Consider the following 23948-nt stretch of genomic DNA (forward strand, 5'->3'; position numbering starts at 1 on the left):
CTCACAGCAAGAAGGTCGCTGGTTCGAGCCCCGGCTGGGTCAGTTGGCGTTTCTGTGTGGAGTTTGCATGTTCTCCCCGTGTTGGCATGGGTTTCCTTCGGGTGCTCTAGTTTCTCCCACAAGTCAAAAGACATGCACTATAGGTGAATTGGGTATGCTGAATTGTCTGTTTTGTATGTGTGTACGTGTAGATCCTCCAGGTTAGGGGTTGAGCTAATGACCCACCTCGTAAAATTAGATGTTATGAAAGACCAACGTGGTGTGGCTAAATATTAACTTTGGTATAAACGGCCCTGAAAATATATTAAGTAAGTATATAAATATGTACCTAGCCATATCAGCCCTAAAAATAGCAACTTCTCAATTTCTGTTGGTCTTAGTACACAATGTAACTACAAAAGAGTTTAAAAGGAGACTTTAAATAGGAAAATTGTCTTTTTGGTCATTTTTGTGGTCTCATCCGATGCAATGATTTATGCTAAGCTAAGCTAAAAGTGCTCCAGCAAGACTCTGAGATTGGCTGAATGGGTTCAAAAAGGCTAAAACTCGACTTTTTAACTCTAGGGGAGTAGTAACTTTGTCCCCCCCAAAAAAGGAATGTTCCTTCAAATATAGCCCTCAATCTAAAGACGGCAGACATTTTACCTTTAACTTCATATAGTTACATTGTATATAGTATATAGTTATATAGTGCATGTAGAATATAATTCTTATATATAGTATATAGTTCGTAACTACATAATGTAACTACAAAAGTACAAACAAGTAGTACAAAAGTTAAATAGGAGGTCTTAAATAAGAAAATTATCTAAACTTTTTGGTAATTTTTGAGTAAAATGCTAATGGTCTAATCTGATTCAATGATTTATGCTAAGCTAAGCTAAAAATGCTCCCACCAGTCTCAGAGATCAGCTGAATGGATTAAAAAATGGTAAAACTCGACTCTTAACTCTAGAGGAGTAGAAAATTATTTCCCCCAATAAAATGTAGTGTTCCTTTAAATAAAGCCCTCAATCTAAAGACAGCAGACGCATTACCTCTAACTTCATAACCCAATATGTTCTTGTAAAAAATAAGGACTTCGAATATGAATTATATTCCAAAAAAGTGTGAATTCTTCTCTTAAATCAATCTGTCTAAAGATCAACAAATTCACTTAATAACCCAATATCAACTTATAACAATGAATGTTACAAAAACGTATATAGCATGATAGAGCATTTATACAGCATAATATATAGCATAATTTCTTTTATTTAGTCCTTTTTAATGCTTTGTTTGAAAGCAAAAGAGCAGATTGTAGAAAAGTAAAGTTTAAAGCAACAGAAATACAAGTAAATTCCTTTACATTTTGGCTGAATTTTTCATTTAGTCTGTTATCATTCGTTCTTGTGTTTTGTCTAAGTTTTGAGTGAACCAGTGTGCAGCATCCACCTGCCGTCGCGTCATCCAGGTGGATGCTGCACACTGGTGGTGGATGAGGAGAGCCCAGAAAAGCGCTATATAAATATAAGGAGTCATTTTTATTATTATTATTACTGATTATTCCTTCAAATCTATCCTCCATATAAAGATGAAAGACTTCTTAAACCCATAAACCAATAATAACCTTGTAATGAAAAATTCAGAACTAGAATATAAAAAAAATGCAAAAACTCAGAAAATAGTGCATAATTTGAACGTTTTGTCACTTTTTTTTTAAATTAATTGTTAACAAAACATTAATTATACAAAGCAAGGCAATCATTCTGGATCCTGATCCTGATCATCTTTGTGCAATAAACAAGGAGATTTTGTCAGCAGCTAAAGTTCAGGGGCCTCATGTATCAACGCTGCGTACGCACAAAAACTTTGCGTACGCCAGGTTTCACGCTCAGAATCGCTCACGTTTGGATTTACTAACGATGAAATGAAATGTGCGCAGCTTCACGCCAGCTTTATGGCTGACATACGCACATTTTTTTGTGCATGTCTGTTTTATTTCCAATGGCGACTCCTAGAGGCAGTTGTGTTAAATTGCACTTTACAAAGTGTCTGATCCTTGCAATGGCAGCTGTATGAGAGGTTCATTTAGCAGGTATTTAAGGTTTCCATACCATACAGTTGACCAGCCAAACATTAAAGCACAATTTGCAGCGGTCGCCTGTTTTCCCAATGTAATCTGAGCGATCTACTGCACACACATTGCTATAAAGACACTATCTGAAGATGAATTTGCATACGTGAATCAGAAACATTTTCATTCAATAAATGTGTAAATAAAATATGATGCACAAACTTATTGATGATTCCTACTTGTCTGACTCGTGATAAATAGTAGGCAAAATCTGATATGTAGCGGGGGAAAAAACAAGAAAGAGTTCATCAGACGCTGGATTCGAAGCGGGTTCATGCTCGAACGTGTCAAAACATGTTGACACGCGTTTTACGAGCTGCGCCACTGAGACTGTTAAGGGTCCTGCAACATTTTACAGATATAAACCACACTATTTCTGTTTTAATGCACTCAGTGCGATGTTCAGACCCAACTGTGTTAACCGCATCAGCTAAACTCTCCCACTCTATTTTTTTCTTTTGTTGTTAATTCCGGAGGACAAACTTGCAAATAACACCGCTTTTCTCCGGTCTACCTCCGAAAGCAGCACCTCCAGTTCACATTCTGTTCAAAGTTTCTCTTTTTGTTTGCTTTTTCGTTGGGTTTTGCCATTAGCATAGTCATTAGCATATTCATATGGGGGAGGAGGCAGGGAGGGGTTTTGTGCTCGTGCATGTTGCGCTCAGTTTCACGGTAATTCGGATGTACAAAAGAATATGCGTGGGATTCAGCGTTATAAACGTTTTAGTATGATTTCCACGCAAGTATTCGTACATGAGGCCGCAGATCTGTAATGTACTCACTTGTACCAAGTTCACTCGCGCTGTGGATAACCCCAACATTATAATGTCTTGAAGTTGTACCAACCACTTGTACATGTCCAAATTATGTGAAGGCAGCCAATGTTGGGCTAGTAATTTTTTAGCAGAAGTTAAGCCAGCCAGCCAAACAGCTTTTTGTAGCCTGGTAAGGTTCAACGTAGAATCATCACTCAGTAATAGAACAGAGAGATTCAATGGTACAGGATATTCAATAATTTTTGATAAGATGACACAGATCTCATTCCAAAATCTTTCTCACATTCCCACATCATATGGAAAAAAGATCCAAGTTCCTGGTCGGGACATTTATCACAGAAAGGACTAAAGGAGACATTGATGTCTTTTGAGTGGGGTCCAGTAGGTTCTATAACAAAAGTTATAGTGAATGAGCTGGTGATTAGGAAATGTTCTGCCATACTCTTTTCCAGTCTGTGACAATGTTTTGTCCCTTTTAAAGAATCATTTGTATGGCAGTGAGAAGTCAGTAGACTAGTGATGCCCAAACTAGGGCCCGCGGACCAAAGTTGTTCCTTAAATTGGTCAATTGAGGGTTGGGGAATGCCTTTAACATCAATTCTCATTTCTATTTTAATGTAATTGTTTTATCGTTGCGCTACAAAAAAGCAAACTGAAATTAAATGTTTCAATTAAATGTTGTACACAAATCAGATTTTTTAAAAATGTACATACTTTCACTTAACAAATAGGAGACAAAGCGGAAGACAGTGTGGAAATCAAGGCAAAGGCAGGTTCAGCATTGAACTCCAGTGTTTTATAAATGGATTTTTGTTTATGGTTTTATTGTAATAAGTTCGTTAAAATAATATACATTAAAAATATATGCATTAGTAAATATTGGCTGAAGTTTTTTCCCCATGGCAACTTTAATATAACACAGTTTGCTATATTTACCTTCAGCCCACAGCTCTCAATCAAGCTTGGACTTTGGCCCTTCATTAGAAAAAGTTGGGACGAAAACTAGCTCTCACACCATTAGAACGAGTAACTTGATATTCATTTTGAGTGAATTATTGCTTTAACTCAATCTCTCCGTCTAAAGGTGAGAGATTTATTAGCTTCATAACACACTATCATCTTACAATACAGAATATAGATTTGGAATACATTGTATATTCCAAAAACCTCCATTAATTCAATCCTTCCATCAAAAGATGACAGACTTATTAACTCCGTAACACAATATCATCTCTTTTATTTGTGCCGCCTGCTCGCCTATTTCAATCTAGGCGGCTCTTCTGCGACAACAAAACCAGTGTAATTGATTTGTCTAATCCACCGGGACAGCATCAGCCAGTGTGTGTGCATGTGTGTGTGTGTGTGTGTGTGTGTGTGTGTGCACACCGGTGAAATCCTCCAACTAATAATGCCAGAGAAAATCCATCAAATTTCATTATAGCGTTAATTCACAGGCCGTCCCGATGCTTCAGTCAATGGACTTCAGAACATCAAAAGCTTGTTAAAGCTTACTGAAATCCCACTGAATAATCCTACTGAAATCAATTCTATTGTAAAGCACACAACTGGAAGGAATGTTTTCTCAGACTCTGGACACTTCCTAGATATTGAACTTATTGCACTCGTTTATTATGCAGAAAAACGGCAAACATTTCATTTGCAAATCCAGTTGGTTGCTGAATGCTTTATAACGTTTTTGAAATCAGTTTAAGATACAAAATATGAACCAAATTCCTGGTTGACCTTTAAAACTGTAACAATTTATTCAAATATATTTTCATCTAATAATAAACAAAGTGTGTTTGATTAATATTAAATCATAAAAAAAGTTTTTAATGTCATCTCATGTTTTTTCCAAATAACATTTAACAGAGCAAGGACATTTTCACAGTATCTCCTAGCCACTTGTTAAGTCATGTTGTATGGAATACGGTTTCCGGGTCCAAGCTGTTGCTAATTTAAACTGAGAAAATATTAGCGTATGACCGCTTTTTAGTCATATCAAACATTAAAGTGGATTTGATATAAAATCATGGTGTTCACGAAAGTCTCTGGCCTTGCTGCATAACAGACACCAATATTTGAACAATTTATAAAACAAAATGTATCACTTTCTAGCCATCGGATATTGGCATTTTCATTCATTCATTAATTTTCTGGTCAGCTGAGTCCCTTTATTAATCCGGGGTCGCCACAGGGAAATGAACCGACAAATTATCCAGCCAGTTTTTTACGCAATGGATGTCCTTCCAGCCACAACCCATTTCTGGGAAACATCCACATACACATTCACACACACACTTATACACTACGGACAATTTAGCCTACCCAATTCACCTGTACCACATGTCTTTGGACTGCGGGGGAAACTGGAGCACCCGGAGAAAACCCATGCGAACGCAGGGAGAACATGCAAACTCCACACAGAAACGCCAAGTGAGCAGAGGATCGAACCAGTGACCATCTTGCTGTGAGGCGACAGCACTATCTACAGCGCCACTGCTTTGCCATATTGGTATATATGTATACGTATACGTACATATGTATATGTATATATATATATATATGTATATATATATATATGTATATATATATATGTATATATGTATATATATATATATATATATATATATATATATGTATATATATATATATATATATATATATATATATATATATATATGTATATATATATATATATATATATATATATATATATATATATATATATATATATATATATATATATATATATATATATATATATTTATACATCAGTTCTGTCTGGTTCTCAAATCTGATTGGCTGATAGCCGTGCGATATTCTGCAATTTCAGAACTCCTACAGCCTCTTTACCCTTTGTGTATTACTCCGCCCACATACAGCCAGCAAAAAGCAGACACTACAGACCTAAAGTTTAAAAGATGCACGCTCAGCTGTTTAACTGTCAGCTTATGATTTGAATCTGGAATAAAGTAGTTAGTCATACAAGAGGGTTTTTGAGGCTCTCCATGTTTGATTTAGTTTTTATATACACTATTATGCCGTCAAACTGTTGTATAAACGCAATATCACATGAATAGCAGTGCGATATGGCTGTGTATCGCACTGGTGGAGGCACTGAGGCACTCGGCCTGCAGCCTCGTGCCAACGCACGGCTCCCACCAGTGCCGATATACAGCCATATTGCACTGCTACGAGTGTGATATTGCTCATATATATATATATATATATATATATATATATATATATATATATATATATATATATATATATATATATATACTCTTCATATATGTATATATGTATATATATATATATATATATATATATATATATATATATATATATATATATATATATATATATATATATATATATATATATATATACTCTTCTAAACGCCACTTCTGCCAAAAATGACATAATGACACTGAGCGAATTCTTTAGGCACGTAATACGTTCAACAAATATTTTTGCTCCAAATCATCTAAACCCCAGCGTCAGCGCATTCAGAAGTAACAGTTTGTTGGCAAAGGCCTCTAAATGCCACCTGCCTTTGACAGCAAAATCTGCTATATCCCTAGAACCAATCGCGAATCGAATCATATGTTTTCAATGTAGCAACACGCTGACATGCCGGCTTTATGAGAAGTTTTATTTCGATTTTTAAAGACGGAGTTTGATGAACTAGATGAGCCTGTCCAACTGTCAGGGATTGGCAAATGAAAATGTCCCCTACCCTAAAACTTTGTGCATTACAAGGAAATGAAAAAACAATGTACAGTCGGAAGTGTAGCATGTAGGGATGTAACGGTATCAGAATTTCATGGTATGGTAATACCTCGGTATGAATGTCACGGTACGGTATTTATTGAATCATTTACAGGAAAAAACAAAACTTATGAAAATACTCCAAAAAAGTGCCAAAAGTGTCAATGACATACAAATTAGCCATCTATCTGTAAGCTTTGAAACAGGAACTTCAATTTTAATAACAAAAAATTATTAAACCATGTAAAAAAATAAAGTTTCAATTTAGTATTGTTGAAAACTCATCACATTCAACATTTAATCACACTCAGCCTATCTACCCAGATGAGAGCTCTGCTAGTCGGACTTCTCATCAAGCATCTCCCGCTGGATCTAATCTCACTATATTTATTAAACGGGATATTTCATTTATCTTGTTGTCTTTATCTAACGACATATTCCCTGACTTTGGGCATTGGAATCTATTACTTGTTCTCAGGTAACGTGTTTTGGCTGAGCGCAAAGATAAGTTAACGTTAATGATTAATGTAACCACGTACATTCTGTATATTGACTGATCGCTTGCCTTTATTTCCTATAATGTATAAACTTATTGTATGTTATACTTTTAAAATGACCATTATCGATTCTTAAAACTGATACTCAGCAAAAGAGAGGCTATGTTTCGTATTTTCACTGAAATTGAAAGGAGGCAGTTGTTATCGGCTCCGTTTTGTTACAAATATCCACACAGTGAAGATGACGCTCATCTTATGCAGCAAGACGCCTCAACATTTCTGCTGTCCAAGTTGCTAATATTAAAATGAAAATAGGCAGTTCCTTAAATCATGTTTACATTTTATTGTTGATAAAGTGAAACAACGAAGCCAGGGTGATGTGAATGAAGTTATAAAGTACACTGTTCCCTTTGAAGATTTACCCGTGTCCTCGGTATAGTCTGCTTTTCCATATCAAACTGAGAAGAAGAGACTGCAGCCTTGATAAAACTTGCGAAGTCTGAACTTACACGGAGAGAATGCAGGACTTAACTGTGCGTGTTAGGCTACTTAATATTCAGGAAAAGCCCCAATCAGAGAGGCAAACGTCTGCAGCCCCGCCTCCGTTTTCAGATGTCTCCGTTTTCCATCATCCACAATGAGACGGAGGAGCAGCGATTCAGAATGAAAACGGCCTCTCCAGCGTTTTCAAAACGCTCCGTTTTCGGCGCTCGAGAACTCCGGCGTAGTGTGGACGGTTGGCGTAACCGTAGCAAAACTTATGCGTTTTCAAACTAAAACGCATTAGTGTTAACGGGGCCTTAGAGTTTTCCAGCTCTTTTCATCCCCGCTTCTAGCAGCACACTCCATTTCCGCATTACTGGATCTGTAGCGACAACAGACCGCAAGGGCTGATGGTCAAGCATGGGCTGATGGCAATTGTAGTTTTCGCTACCTCCCGTTCGCTTCATTCGCCTGAGCAAATTTTCTCAGAAGACCTATAGTTTTACCGAGTCATGCGACTTCGGTAATATCAAAAAAAATTAATATTGCGGTATGACGGTATTTACAATACCGTTACATCCCTAGTAGCATGCATTCATAATGTTTTTTTTGCGCAGCGGTGCTACTTTGAATGAGTCCGATTTACTATACATTAAACGCCAACTGCGTTTCACAAGAGACAGAGTTAAGATGCTATTCTTTTATCCCAAGTAGATGCTTTGAGGATAAACAAGAGACCAAGAACTTGAGTATGATGTGAATGAATGAATGGCAGCTTTCTAAAATTGTCTGAGAGACATCCCCTTTTTGCCCAGTAGGTCTACCTTGTGTTTTATTTGCTAATTTAAGCAATTCTTAAAAGATAAATATAATGTATAAAGCTCTACATTATTTATTGTACTTCATAATACCTTTATGTCAGATAAGCTTTTTATATTATTGGACAATGCACAGATACTGATGTTTCTCAATGTTTTTTCACAACATTATTTGAATCTACCAAGCTTAGCTTACATTGTTTACATTTTAAATCTAAACCCCAAATATCAGAAATGACAACAGATTGTTAAGATTTAATCAATGTCACTTTTAATGTAATTGATTAATGCACTTGGCAGATTTCATTCATTCATTTTCCTTCTGCTTGTTCCCTGGTTTATCACAGTGGAATGAACCGCCACTTACTTGAGAGATTTATGTGTTTTTAATTTTAGGTGTTGAGTAAAATAAAATAATTTCTAATTGCATCTTTAGTGATTTTTTAAAACTTATTACACTGTCTTGTCCCCATAGGTGGATTTAGAGGTTTTTGCTACAAAAGCAGAAGTGGATTTAGCTGGTTTTGACACAAAAGAAAATTTACCTTGTTAAAAACCCAAGAATTGTCTAAAGCAGGGGTGGCCAAACCTTTTCCTGGAGAGCCACCTTCCTGCAGATTTCAGTTGCTACCCATATCAAACACACCTGAGCCAATTAATTAGTACCTGAACACCACATGATAATTACAGGCAGGTGTGTTTGATATGGGTAACAACTAAAATCTGCAGGAAGGTGGCTCTCCAGGAACAGGGTTGGCCACCCCTGGTCTAAAGCATAGGTGTCAAACCTAGTTAATGGAGGGCCGCAGTCCTGCACAGCTTAGTTCCAGCCCTGCTTCAACACACTTACCTACCTGTAGGTTTTAAACAAGCCTGAAAGACTCAGTTAGTTTAAACAGGTGTGTTTAATTACAGTTAAAGCTAAAATGTGCAGAGCTGCGGCCCTCCAGGAGATGGATTTAACATCTGTGGTCTAAAGTGACATTTTGGGAAAAAAAGGTATTTTATTTACTGGCTAAAAAACTTTTCATTATCTATTAAATGAAACTTCTGAACCTAATCAAAAGAGCCTGATAGAAAATGCTCAATTACAAGAAAATAGGTCTGATGGATTTAGAGGGTTTTGTATCTGTTTTGTAACTCTTCATATATAGTTTGATATGTCTGGCTGTATACATTTATATGTTACTGAAAAATACAATGTAGTCAGATAATTAAATGCATTATGCTGCATTATTGACAACAATGAGGCCATTTTAAATGCTGAAATTTTGACAGAGGAGAAATGATTTGGGACAATAAGACTTGAACCAGGATCACCAAGAATGACCATAACAAAAACCAGCTGATACCAATAACTTACTGTATGATAAGCATTATTGACTCAAATAGCAATGAACTGAATTCACACAAGTTTTAAATGAAGTTAAGTTTCTAAATGTGCATCATGTAGCAGCCCACTGACCTTGATTGGGGGTTTGCGAGTGATATGCGACACCAGGAAGTTCATGGCGATATCCTCACAGTTGATGTACTCATCCACCATGTCTCGGATGGCTCGAGGCATGACGTAGGAATAGAGATACGCGTAATACTGAGGAGATGAAGAAATTGTGAGTTTTAATTTAAAAATTATATTTAAAAAAATCACTTGAAATTAATCATGACAAGGGCTGAATGATATTGAAAAACGAATATAATTTTACAAGATGACCTAATTTATATCGCAACATAAATCGCAGCAAAAGCTAAACATTGCAACATCCGTTTTTTTGTCCAATATCATGCAGCCCTAAATAAAACACATTGTTCTGTTAGCTTATTATCTGGAAAGTTATGCCTTGGACAGCAATACAGCATTACCAGTTTTAACCAACTAAACCAATTCCTGGCCCGATTACCTGAGGTTACTTGGGTAAAACTACAAAAGCTCAGGGTCTATTTTTGACATAATCGTGCTCTGGAAGTGTGAAAGCGGTCACAGTTTCACCTTGTGGAAGAAGGCCGCACCCGTCAGCACCATGGAGAGCTCGCAGGAGTAGTTGGAGTTGTAGAGCCAAGATTGGTGATTTAAATCCCAGGCGTGAAACCTTCCCGGAAAGCCCACGATCCGGTCTCTCGCCTCCCTCCACACTCTGAGCACAGAGAAAGAAAAAGACCTAAGTGAAGGATCAGTGGTTATTATAATACTCATTAGGGCTGCTCAATTATGAGAAAAATTTAAATCAAAATTATTGTGGTCATAATTGTAATCATGATTATTTTAAAGGATTATCAGTTGGCCAAAAAGCATATGTAGTTTTTGGCAACACTTTATTTTGATGGTCAATTTGAGTATTAGTATACTGTCTGCTTCATATCTGTTGATTCTGCTCCTTCAACAGACATTTAACTCACTATAAGAAACTTAGCAAGTACATGTCAACTTACTAACCCTAACATCAACCCTAACCCCAACCGAACAGTTTACTTATAATCTAGAGAATTAGTTGTCATGCAGATGCAATGTAACTTAAATTCAATAAACGGACCATTAAAATAAAGTATGACCTAGTTTTTTTACACTGAAGCAGAACGGGACAAACTAACAAAAACATTTCACAATTATGGAAAGGAAATAAATTCAGTTGAGCCACATTTCTGGGTTTCTCAGTAGCTGAAGTCGTCATAGTTAACAAATCTTTTTTTTTTAAATTCTATTGCTGAAATAATAAAAGAAAATCTCCACGATGGTGTTATCAAGACTTTCAGAAAAAAAAAAAAATAAATAAATAAATAGTGCGAGACTGATTACAGCAAACAGAAGAGAGAATAACGTCAAATTTACTGTCCTGCCCCCATAAACACAGCATTACAAACACCTTACACAGACGGTTATTTGTTTTTTTGTGATTTGATGCAAAGATGATGTAATACATATGTAAATAGAAAAAAATTACATGTTTTAAAAAATCTAGTTATTAAGAAATGTAAACTATGATGACCATTAAACATGACGATTAACAGTCAAAGGGGTCCACAGAATAAAAAGAAAAGAAAAACAATGAGTAAATAAAGACGAATAGAGTAAATAAATATAGTAAATAAAAACGAAACTGAGCTTTAAGGTATCTTCACTGTGAGAATTAAACTAGATTTGTTTTTTTATTAAAGCTACAAAAGTCCATCAGTCGAGAGCAGAGAGTGATTTTGTGCTCGTCTTTTGTTATTTGATCAATAATGATAAAAACTGTTGGCAGCGAGAAGTTTCTGTCTGTGGACTGCAACATGAGCGGGGTGTAACTTGAAGCTATGGATACCCCCTTGTCAAAAATATGTTGTCGTCAAGATGGTGCTGTATACATCAGTTATTAAATTCAACACCTACTCCACACTTAACCCAGCCATCAGTTATTAACATCTACACCTTCCCCAAACCTAAACCCAACCATTACAGTTATTAATGTCTACACCTTCCCCAACCCTCATCATTATTAACATCTACACCTTCCCCAAACCTAGTCCCAACCATCACAGATATTAACGTCTACACCTTCCCCAACCCTAAACCCCAACCCTCATCGATATTAATGTGTACACCTTCCCCAACCCTAGTCCCAACAATCACAGTTATTAACTCCTACACCTTCCCCAAACCTAAACCCCAACCTTTATCGTTATTAACGTCTACACCTTCCCCAACCCTCATCGTTATCAAAGTCTACACCTTTACCAACCCTAGTACCAACCATCACAGTTATTAACGTCTACACCTTCCCCAAATCTTAACCCAACCATCACATTTATAAACATCTATACCTTCCCCAACCCTAAACCCAACCATCACATTTATAAACATCTATACCTTCCCCAACCCTAAACCCAACCATCATATTTATAAACATTTATACCTACCACAACCCAAAACCCAACCATGATCGTTATTAAAGTCTATACCTTCCCCAACCCTAAACCCAACCATTAAAGTTATTAACGTCTAAACCTTCCCCAACCCCAACCATTACAGTTATTAACGTCTTAACCTTCCCCAACCCTAAACCCAACCACAGTTATTAACGTCTACACCTACCCCAACCTAAACCCAACCATCACAATTACTGTCTACACCTTCCCTAACCCTCATCGTTATTATCATCTACACCTTCCCCAACCCTAGACCCAAACATCACAGATATTAATGTCTACACTTATGCCAATCCTAACCCAACCCTCATCGATATTAATGTCTACACCTTCCCCAACCCTAGTCCCAACCATCACAGTTATTAACTCCTACACCTTCCCCAACCCTAAACCCCAACCTTTCTCGTTATTAACGTCTACACCTTCCCCAACCATCATAGTTATTAACATCTACACCTTCCCCAACCCTAACCCCCCAACCCTTATCGCTATTAACGTCTACACCTTCCCCAACCATCATAGTTATTAACATCTACACCTTCCCCAACCCTAACCCCCCAACCCTTATCGCTATTAACGTCTACACCTTCCCCAACCATCATAGTTATTAACATCTACACCTTCCCCAACCCTAACCCCCCAACCCTTATCGCTATTAACGTCTACACCTTCCCCAACCCTCATCGTTATTAACGTCTACACCTTCACCAACCCTAGTCCCAACCATCACAGTTATTAACGTCTACACCTTCCCCAAATCTTAACCCAACCATCACATTTATAAACATCTATACCTTCCCCAACCCTAAACCCAACCATCACATTTATAAACATCTATACCTTCCCCAACCCTAAACCCAACCATCATATTTATTAACATTTATACATACCACAACCCAAAACCCAACCATGATCGTTATTAAAGTCTATACCTTCCCCAACCCTAAACCCAACCATTAAAGTTATTAACGTCTAAACCTTCCCCAACCATTACAGTTATTAACGTCTTAACCTTCCCCAACCCTAAACCCAACCTTCACCGTTATTAACGTCTACACCTTTCCCAACCCTAGTCCCAACCATCATATTTATTACCATCTACACCTTCCCCAACCCTAACCCTCATCGTTATTAACGTCTACACCTTCCCCAACCCTAAACCTAACCATCAGTTATTAATGTCTACAAGATCCCCAACCCTAAACCCAACCATCACAGTTTTTAACATTACACCTTCCACAACCCAAAACCCAACCATCATCATTATTGACATCTACACCTTCTCAACCCTAAACCCAACAACCAGTTAATAACGTCCACACCTTCCACAAACCTAAACCAATCATCATAGTTATTAATGTCTAAACCAACCACAACCCTAAACCCAACATAGTTGTTAACATCTACACCTACCACAGCCTTAAACCCAACCATCATAGTTATTAATGTAGTTAACTAATAATGTACAGTTTTGAATCTTACAGGATGTTTGTTTTTATGGTATTGTGACTTGTATCGTTACTTGACTGTAATAGGCTGAATGATGAGATTAAAACATTTTGGACTTTGTGTAAACCTGAATTTTGAATTGTTCACGTGTGGGTGTATTGACAAAAACACAGCAGTTGTATTATTATAACAATCGAGGTCCTGACTCTCTGTGGTCGTTACAAATCCCAGGATGTCCTTCGAAAAAGAGTAGGGGTTTAACCCCGGCATCCTGGCCAAATCTGCCCATTGGCCTCTGCCCATCATGGCCTCCTAACACTCCCCATATCATAATTGGCTTCATCACTCTAGCTGCGTCTCAAATGGCACACTATACACTATGCACTCATGCACTATGTACTTATGCACTTACACACTCAACAGGATAGTATAGGTATGCAGTGTCGTCCCAAATGGCACACTAATGTTTTTTTACCAAGCGGAAATTCAAACCGTTTCCTTGATGACGTTTGACCGTCGCCAAATCAGTGAAATAAACGACCGAATTATCAAATAATACCTGCCGTGAGTGTAACCGCATTCACCATCGGGAGGCGCTATAATCACTCTCGTAGGAGAATTTTGCTTTCACCATCCAAAATAAATGAAGTTATTCAACATGTGCGTCCGATAGCTCCGCCCCTTCCGCTACGTGAGCAAACCTGTGGTCGTTGAGTGCGTGAAGTGTCCATCATTATTTTTAGAATTTTCAGTGTGAACGCACTACTTACACTATTGATACTACAAAATGGCGTAGAATAGTTCATAAGTATGCGATTTGGGGCGCAGCTTAAGTCTCCTCTTTAATAATCAGCTGGTGCGTCTGGCGCAATATGACTGCCATCTGGTCATCCAGGTGGATGCTGCACACTGGTGGTGGATGAGGAGATTCCCCCCTATGTGTAAAGTGATTTGAGTGCCCAGAAAAGCTTTATATAAATGTAAGGAATTATTATTATGAAGTGTAAACCTGACTTTTGCAGCAAGATCCAATTACATTTTACTACATTATAATAGATACGTAAGAATAATAAAACCAATTCTACAACATTTCTAAATGTACTATAGAGCAATATCAGTGTTCAACAAATAAAGATTACTGACTTGACTATTTTTACTTCAAAACAAACAGATCCAGACAAACAAACCAAGCTAAACCAAAATCAAATCCCCCATCAGGTCATCTTGCCAACGTCTGAACCTTCAAGCACTGTAAACACTGAGGTACACAGTAGGGAAAGACATGAGTTTTATCAGATCAGATGCTTCCAATTCCACAAACTAAAAACTAAATCTGCAGCTGTTGGCTTAAACTCTCACCATCACATGACCCAATGCATAAACCCTGAAGGAACACACGACAACCGCTCAAAAACATTTAAATTGGCATACAAATGTGCAAATTAAAAAACCTGATATTCCTAAAACGTACCGACTGAGGTGAAAAATACAGATCATCTGTCCAACAGAAATATTTAGCTTTTCTAGCTCCATAAATCTGAATTTATTATTTCTAAACATACTTCAGCCCAAAGCAGTGACATCATGGGAGGTGCTGTTTTCATTAAAAATGTTTCACATTCTTTTCGGATAATATAAAGGATAGAAATGAAACAGCATAACATTGCAAAAGGAGCAAAAATACTGGAGCCATTGCATCACAGGCACTATTCTATATTAAAGATGAGCTTTTAAACATATGAGCAGACGGACTTAGTACAATTTACAATTTAAGATAATATTCAGTGTATGTACCTTGGCTCTAGGGGTCAAGCAACAAAAAATAAGGTCAAGAATTTTGGTGTGATTCTGGAGTCAGATGAGTGTCAGTAGTCACGTCAAAGCAGTAACCAAATCAGCATACAATCATCTTAAAAACATTGCAGGAATTAGATGCTTTGTTTTCAGGGAGAAACTTGTTCATGCTTTTATCAGCAGCAGGGTGGATTACTGTAACGCCATCCTCATTGGCCTTTCCAAAAAGACAGTCAGAAAGTTGCAGCTCATCCAAAACACTGCCGCCAGGATTCTCACCAAAACCAGAAAATCAGAGCACATCAGACCTGTCCTCAGGTCTTTACACTGGCTCCCAGTTACATTTGGAATAGATTTGAAAGTACTACTACTTGTCTACAAATCTCTTATGGCCTTAGAGCTCAATACATTACAGATATGCAAACCTAATAGATCACTCAGATCATTAGGATTAAGTAATTAGAAATTTCAAGAGTCCAGTCCAACCAGGTTGAATCCGCCTTCAGCCACAGCCTTGCCTATACACTGACTGACTGATCATTGCTTTAAGAAAAAAAAAAATCTAGCATTCAAATTTATGCTAAATTATTGCTTCAAAAAACACCTTACCTGAAGCCAAACATGATTTCATCATGTCGAAGATGGGCATCATCGTCAATAGACAAAATAGCCTCAGTCTCGATTGCATCCCAGGGAAGGAAGCGATTGTTTAAGCTGTTCTTCCCTGTGCGTACCACCTGCAGAGAAAAGGCCATCTGTTGAGTCAACACGCCATATTGTGAACAACATGCCATTACAAAAAGATTTCACTGGGCCAGCGAATTACATAAAAGCCTTATGAATTCAAAATACATCAAATAAAAACATATGACTAGCTTTGAAAACCAAAAAAGCTTCTAGTTTTAACACAACTTTCTCTTCATAATTAAAGATACTCAATTTTCAAGTGCCAGGCTACTTCTCAAAGAAGAAGCTGTAAGAAACTTGGGGTACTTCAGCATTCTATTTGGGTTTTCATTTCAAAGTATAACCTTTCTATGGGACTAATACAGCACTGTTTCCTTTAATATCACCAGAACTAATTTGGCTTGCTGCCCTAGAGACATGAAAGCTACGCTTCAAAGACAGCAGAGAGAGCAGGCCAAATCTACAGCAGAATGCAATGCTTGGGAGGTTCTATCATATTTAAGCCTTTGAGAATTCCAGCTAATAACAAGCTTAACAAGATTTCTTTTTTTTCTTCAGCAAGTGGTGCCTGGCTGTGGAAAACTTGCCACAGTGACGCTAGAGTCCCATGCATTAAAGGGATAGTTCACCCAAAAATGAAATGCTTTCAGCGTACTTCAGAATATGGAACCATTTGAGGACGAGTAAATAGAGAGTAAATCATAAAAACTATTTTTAAAAAAATACTGTACGCTTACCACAATAGGCAGACCAATATCTGGCCAAAGGAGATCATCTGATGGTGGTTTGGGGGAATTCCACACCACTACCACTTTGTTGAGATAAGGAAGGCCATTTAGTCTCTCCAGTGAGTTCATAAGAACCTCCTCTCGTTCATAAGTGAGCATGACCACTGTGAACTGCTCCCGTGGGACGTTACCACCAAGAGCGGCCTGGAACTCTTTACCAGATCCACCAGAACCTCCACCGATTGGGCGAAAACCAGTTCCTGACCCCAAAAACTTGGCCTCTGAGGGAAGTACAGGGTCCAGGGGAGTGTGTGGGAATAGATGGAAAGGGCCAGGTGCACGATTCCATGTGCGGTAGACATCAGCAGCAGTGTAGGTGAAGTTACGCAAGAAACGGGGCGAAGCGTAAGGGGGCTCTACTTCAACAGGCCCAAGATCTAAGTCACCATTGTCGGCCAGGTTAGCATCGGTCCCGGCCAACTTTCCAGCTTTGTGGGGAATCTCCTGAGCAGGTTCTTCACGTATGGGTGCTGCTGGGATCTGGATGCTGGTACGTACACTAGCCAAAATGGTATTGAAGATGCTTTCTGAAGTGGAGAAATATGTTTCCCAAAGAAACCGTCCTTGTCGCCGCATAGCAAGAAGATCATTGTCTGAGATGCTACGCAACAGAAAGTGTAGTTCCGTAATGCGGGGTTTTGGCACCATTATGACTGCTTCACTCCAGCGTATGAGATGATGGTAGGGTAACTTTGAGTGGTCACCAAGTACCACAGGTATTGCCCCAACTTCCAAAGCCTCAAAAAGTCTCATGCTACAGCCAGCAGATGCCACCAGCTGTCCATCACCTGGAGATATTACCAAGGCAAATGTAGAGACTTTCAGTACCTCTAAACGATCCTCACGCTTGCCACACAATGCCCACTCTGTTGGTAAACTTGGCTTGGCTTGATTCTTGCAAGTAAACTCCACAAGAACCTGGTCTAGGTGACTGTCCTGTACAGCTTTAAGTGTGCCAATGATTCGATCATCATAGTCTGCTGGTGGATCCCCTTCCATTTCCTCCTCAAAGGATTGTGGAGGGGCTTCAAGCAAACTGCTTCTCAAAGACTCAACTTTTTCTCCCTGAAAGGTAAAGAGGTACTTCCTCTTAACTGGGACTTGCGGAGGAACCTCCAAGAAGTTAGGCTCAGACAGAGCATGGACTAGTGGAGACACCACCAAGTCAAAACCTTCTCTATACTGTCGTTCAAAAAAGGTAGACTGTGCTACTGCTGCTCGTCCCGTGCTCACATTATAGAGGAAGTTCTGTGTCAGAGAATTTATAGAAAGGTGTACAAGCAGGTGGTTGTGACCATCCGACCTCCAATACGGCAAAGCCTTGAGCTGTTTTTCAAGGTCTGAAGGTGAAGCAAGCGGAGAGGAGGGTGATTCTTGTATTTCCCCAACAAGAGCTATGTACAGACAAGCAATGTTTGGATTATCGGTCACATATACACTGCTTTTGACGGATGATGCAAAAGCTTGTTTGACAAGAGGGTCCAACTTTTCACCCCAAGGGTATGATCCTGTGTCATAAACATAGACAGGGAAGCCCGATGTAAGGGGACATCTAGCGTAATCAAAACAAGAATGCAATCTACAGCTTTGGGGTGACTTTGGAGGAGGATAACCAGGATCATCCTTGTCTGGTAAAAGCCTAACCGGCAATGACAATTTTGGCTGGTTTTGTGCCATAAGTTCCTTGTAAGAGTGCTCAGTCTGGCTGATGACATTTTTGAGTTGTAGCAAGTCCTGTTTGGCACTGTCGATACTACGTTTGCAGGCCTCGATGCGTAGGTTAAGTCGGGCTATCTCGCCATTAAGCTCTTGACGCTTTGCCTCAAGCTGAAGTAGCTCTTCACTGACAGATTCCCGTATACGACAAAGATCTTGCACATGCTTCGCTTCACACAGCTCTCCTCCAGGTCTTGGGCCAAAGATTCGCTTATCTGGTCCTCCTGCTTCATCTATTGTGGTGAGGTAGTAATGTGCAATGAGAGGGAAGAAGACCAGGATGAAGAAGAGCATGAAACTGAGCCAGGTGAGCCGTACTCGCCTCAGTACCCATGGCTGGCCACCGTTCCCAACGATGCCTCCGTTTCGCTGCATTGTACAACTATCACTCTCCTCCGAACCAAATACGTGAATGCAGCTGTTTAGGAGATTCAGCTGCCATAATGCAACCTCATCTGTACTGTACACATCTTAAATTTTACCCCTTTTTGGAGTTCTTGATGTATGTGTTTTAGTTTTAACTGGGACTTTGGATAAAAGGAAATTTCATCTTTCTCGTCACAAAATGATATTGTCCTTAAATTATATGGTTTTCCGTGCTATATAATATTTGTTCAAATTGAAACTATCCAAGAGATGAGGGAGAGTCCCAGACAGCAGTATAAAATGAGGGCTCTTGATGGAGATCAGCAAAGAAGGCATGGCTGATCCGCATTTTCCTTTGAGACGTCATCCTCCAGTCATTCTTCTAGCTGAGATTCATGAATTGGCCACAGTGCGCTGTACTCTCCTGAAGATGCTGCATGCCAATCTGTAAGAACAGAAAGCAAGTGTCAGTTATTTGCACAAAAGCAAGTTTTTCAAAGACATTACTGGGTTATCTGATATGACTGGTGGTAAAGAAAATCTGGATCATTTGCTTTGATCTAAAATGAATATGAAAGATTGTTTTTATTATTATTCTGAAGATGGATCGATCTTTATCAAAAAAAAAGATGGAAAGCTTAAAACAGAGTACTGCACACAAGAAAGTGAGCACAGACACTTATATCTATGCATTCTAGAGCTGTGGCAAAACAATATTCAGGAAATTGATTCTGCATTGATTCTGGGCTTAGTTTTTAACAGCAGATGGCGCTCTAGGCTTTACAAACAGTTATACTTCAATCCAAACTTTTTCAAGATTTAAGAAATGTCTTTTCTGTCTCCAAAGTGTGTCTGTAAAGTTTCAGCTCAAAGCACCCATCAGATTATTTATTATAGCTTTCAGAACATTAGAATTTTCTGCTTTGAACACAATGTAGCTGCTTTTCTTGCCTGTTACTTTAATGCTAGTACTCCCGGCCCACCGTTCCTACATGCCTGTCAGAGTGTGCATCAATCTCCACCTCGACTGTGTTAGATAAACAACACAGTGATGGGAATCAAGGAAGCAGATCTCACGTAACGTTTGTGAGAAATAATACAGTAAGAACTTTTTCAATGATTATTATTTGATGTATTTGTTGTAGAGTTGCAACAATGAATCACACATAATTTCTTTACAAAGTTCCCACAGACAGTGTGCCGTTTTTTGCACGCAAATGTGACACCACTGTTGTGTGGATATCCGTTATATTAATGTACAAAATAAACCAGATATAACGTCCATGAACTGGGATTGAAGCATCGTCTTTTATAATTGTACTGACATGCGGCTGTGGTGATGAAGACGGTAAAATCGCTGTAATTCATTACAAACATGCACCGTTTTAAAAATGTTTAAACTTGTAAAGTTCACTCTTGATCACATTTGATGACGATTGATGATCACAGAGAGCTGAACAGATCTTTTAATTACAGTTGCTTTGCACACATCCTGTCTTGTCGATATGATTATACGCATTACTTTAAAGACATGTTAAAGGGTCACAAACACCAAAACACATTTTTTTAAGCTGCTAATAGTCATATCTGTGTCCCACGCTGCTAAAAACACACTATTAGGAAACATATTTCTATACACTATTAAAATATATTTCACTTAAAAGTAAAAATTGGTTGTTTTTGCGTTATTTAGAGCAAATTCGTTCTTCCGGTTTGAAAGCAATTTTTGAAGCTGCGTCACGGTAGTTAGATCTTTGTGTGTATTCAAGCTGTCTGTACCTGGAAGCACTTTGTGACGTCCCTAGGGTCAAACCATTAGACCCTATATTAGACACCATATTGTGTATCTGGTGCAACTTCATTAACATACATGATAGCTTTGAAGACTGTTTTTATCTGTTACGGTGTTCAGACGGCAGAGAGACGCCACATTGTGTTGCCAAAACAAGTGGGAGAAAAAGAATTTGGAGACACGGGTTGTCAGTGCTGCATTTATAATTTGCTGCAACAAAGATTTTGTTATTATTTTCCCGCTATGAGAGTGCAGCTGAACTCACGTGTGGATTACAGTGCATGCGACGCACAACAAAAATACGTGTCTAAGGAAGATTTTTTTTTTACCCGAGAACTTTTTGCATCTGGAAATGGTAAAATCCAGATTTGCCGCTCATCTCCTTTTAAAAAAGATGCGGCTCCAGTTGGTGTTGATTGTCCTGTCTCTACAGATTTGGTAAGCAAGCGATCAGTGGTCTTTGTTTATTCAGATGGCAAAGTTAGTTCGTATCGTCAGCAGTACTCTTTCAGTGTTCAAAGACAGACCTAAGTCAAAATTATTTCTAAGTTACTAAAGTTTACAGTACATTAATATCACTACAATATTATGGACTGAAAGATCTGCGGTAAATGCTGCTCTCAGAGTGTAAACATGTAAACACAGCAATCAAAATATTACCGTTGTGTAGGATTTTCGCCGCATTTCGTGAAAGGAATAACACACGGCTTTCTGAAGCTACCTGCCGAGTGCATCTAAGTTTCAGTAAAATGCGGAGGGTTTTTTTCTCTCATTCGCAGTGCGGTATCGAACATTGCATTAAAAATACACGCTTCCAGCAGTTCCTCGAATCAAACATCTCGTTTGTCACGAGGGGCATGAATGAAATTCCTGAATGAAAGAGCCAAACTGCAGTTAAAGTCCACCATTTAATAATTTGGCAAATAATTCGATTACTGATGTCCATGTAAACTCATTCACTGTTTTTCTGCCCGTCTGTGTTGTTTTGCATCTGTGAAAACCAGCGCGTGCCTAAATCGAAACTCCCATTTTTATGCAAAATTTTTTGCATCTTCCTCCAACACTCCCCCCTAAACAAATCTGGACACGCCCTCTTTCCTGGCTTTCTCCAAACTGGAGGTGTGAAAACACCCTGCAGAAACAAAAGGTCTCGTGGCCCTTTAATACTCGGCTGTCAAACAATTCGGTGTGCAGGGAAACGGCACTCCTACGTGACGTTGCGGTCAGCCTTAAAATGGATGGAATTTGGATCCTATTTTAACATCAGGAAATTTAAAAAAAAAAGAGACTTAGTGTCTCTATATTACTCCAATACGGCTGTGGACACACTATACCGACACACAGTCCTGTCCAAACAGCTTACAAAAGATGACTTTAATTATAGGTGCCCTTTAAAATAAACATAAATAAAAGTTAAAAAGCAAATTTAAGCAAGTGTTCATAGTGAGCTGTTACATTAATCTCATGACATAAAAGCTAACTGGGTTGATATCAAGCGCTCTTACTATTGGCCATTTGAATGCATGGTTAAACACTAGCCTAGAGCACAGTCTCATGTTAAAAACTTGCCTAGAGCGCCATTTTCTGTTAAAAACTAGTCTAGAGCACCATCTGCAGTTAAAAACTAGCCTAGAGCGCCATCTGCAGTTAAAAACTAGCCTAGAGCGCCATCTGTTGTTAAAAACTAGCCTAGAGCGCCATCTGTTGTTAAAAACTAGCCTAGAGCACCATCTGCTGTTAAAAAAAATGCCTAGAGCACCATCTGCTGTTAAAAACTAGCCAAGAGCGCCATCTGCTGTTGAAAACTAGACTCAGAATCATTTATGCACTTTGAAAATCTCAGAATTGATGCAGAATTAATGTCAAAGACTTTTTTGCCACATCTCTAATTCATTCCCATAAAAATACTCCCCTTGACCATTGCATCTGCAAAAATAGTGCAAATTTGTATGCGAATTATCCATCTACTATTAATTTGTACATATGTAATGCGTCTGCCAAGCATTTATGCCTGCATTTGTTCTTGGCCTAAGAGACTCTCTAGTCAAATCACGGTTCTAATTAGCAATTACAATATGCAATTGGCAAGAGATGTATTTTGCACATGACGCCCCCCACACACACACAAAAAAACAGTTCACACCCATTTGTTACATTGGAAACCAACTGGCAGTGCTCAGAATGACCTCACAGGCTTGTCTTATTCACTGAACACATTATCTGGTATGCTGACAGCTAGCTCCAAGCATTAGCAACTGTTCTAAAACAAACCCACAGAGCAAACACTCCATAAGGCATGTGTACAGGGAAAAAAAGACATGTGAATCGCCTCTAGTGACCGTCACTGCTAGATGTGCCCAATGCAGCCATCAGTAAAAGCCACACAAGATTTCAGAGAGCTTCATTATGTCTGGATGAGAGGACATAGAGGGATGATTTCGCCTTTAATGGAACAGATTGTGACATGGCCACTAGTGCTGCAGTGGAGATGCATAATCATATGTGGGCTTGGGATGATGTTTTACTGTGGTTTGGAAAAGCCAAGCTTTTAAAACCCCTAAAATTTTCTTTTATACCTTTCCTATGCTATGTTTGTTTTTTGTTTCATTTTTTAAGGCAACAGTATCTGTGGAGCCAGATCTGTCACAAAAAATACATTCATCATACATTCAAATTATACTGTCTCAAATTCATGCATGCACAGCAAAGTTTACATTTACAAAATCCAATTCGTAAATTTGTAAACACACAATTCGAGTAAAAATTGCAAGACATAATTAAAAATCATAAAAAATTTCGACAAATCAATCGGATTTGTGTATTTATGATTCGTGTTTTGAACTTACGAATTGGATTTGTGTATTTTTAAATTGTGTTTTGACTTCAGGCATTGTATTAGCTTGTTTTTAAATTGTGTTTTGAACTTACAAATTGGATTTGTTTATTAATGAATCTCGTTTTAAACTTACGAATTGGATTTGTTTATTAA

At 38.3% G+C, this 23948-nt stretch overlaps 1 protein-coding gene across 5 annotated transcripts in view; it reads right to left on the minus strand.

Moving 5' to 3' along the window:
• Window positions 1-23948, minus strand: part of extl3 (exostosin-like glycosyltransferase 3) — a 77408-nt gene that overhangs the window by 4840 nt on the left and 48620 nt on the right. Inside the window, exons 2-5 of one of the 5 annotated variants that reach the window (XM_087296656.1) lie at window positions 17035-19612; window positions 16220-16347; window positions 10455-10599; window positions 9930-10058 (exon numbers count right to left, since the gene is read on the minus strand). In XM_087296656.1, the coding sequence (XP_087152782.1) occupies window positions 9930-10058; window positions 10455-10599; window positions 16220-16347; window positions 17035-19176 (2544 nt within the window). In that variant the 5' untranslated portion in view covers window positions 19177-19612. 5 annotated transcript variants of the gene reach the window in all.

This window comes from Danio rerio, chromosome 20 (assembly GCF_052040795.2).
Source record: "Danio rerio strain M-AB ecotype USA chromosome 20, GRCz13ab, whole genome shotgun sequence".
NCBI classification, from domain to species: Eukaryota; Metazoa; Chordata; class Actinopteri; order Cypriniformes; family Danionidae; genus Danio; species Danio rerio.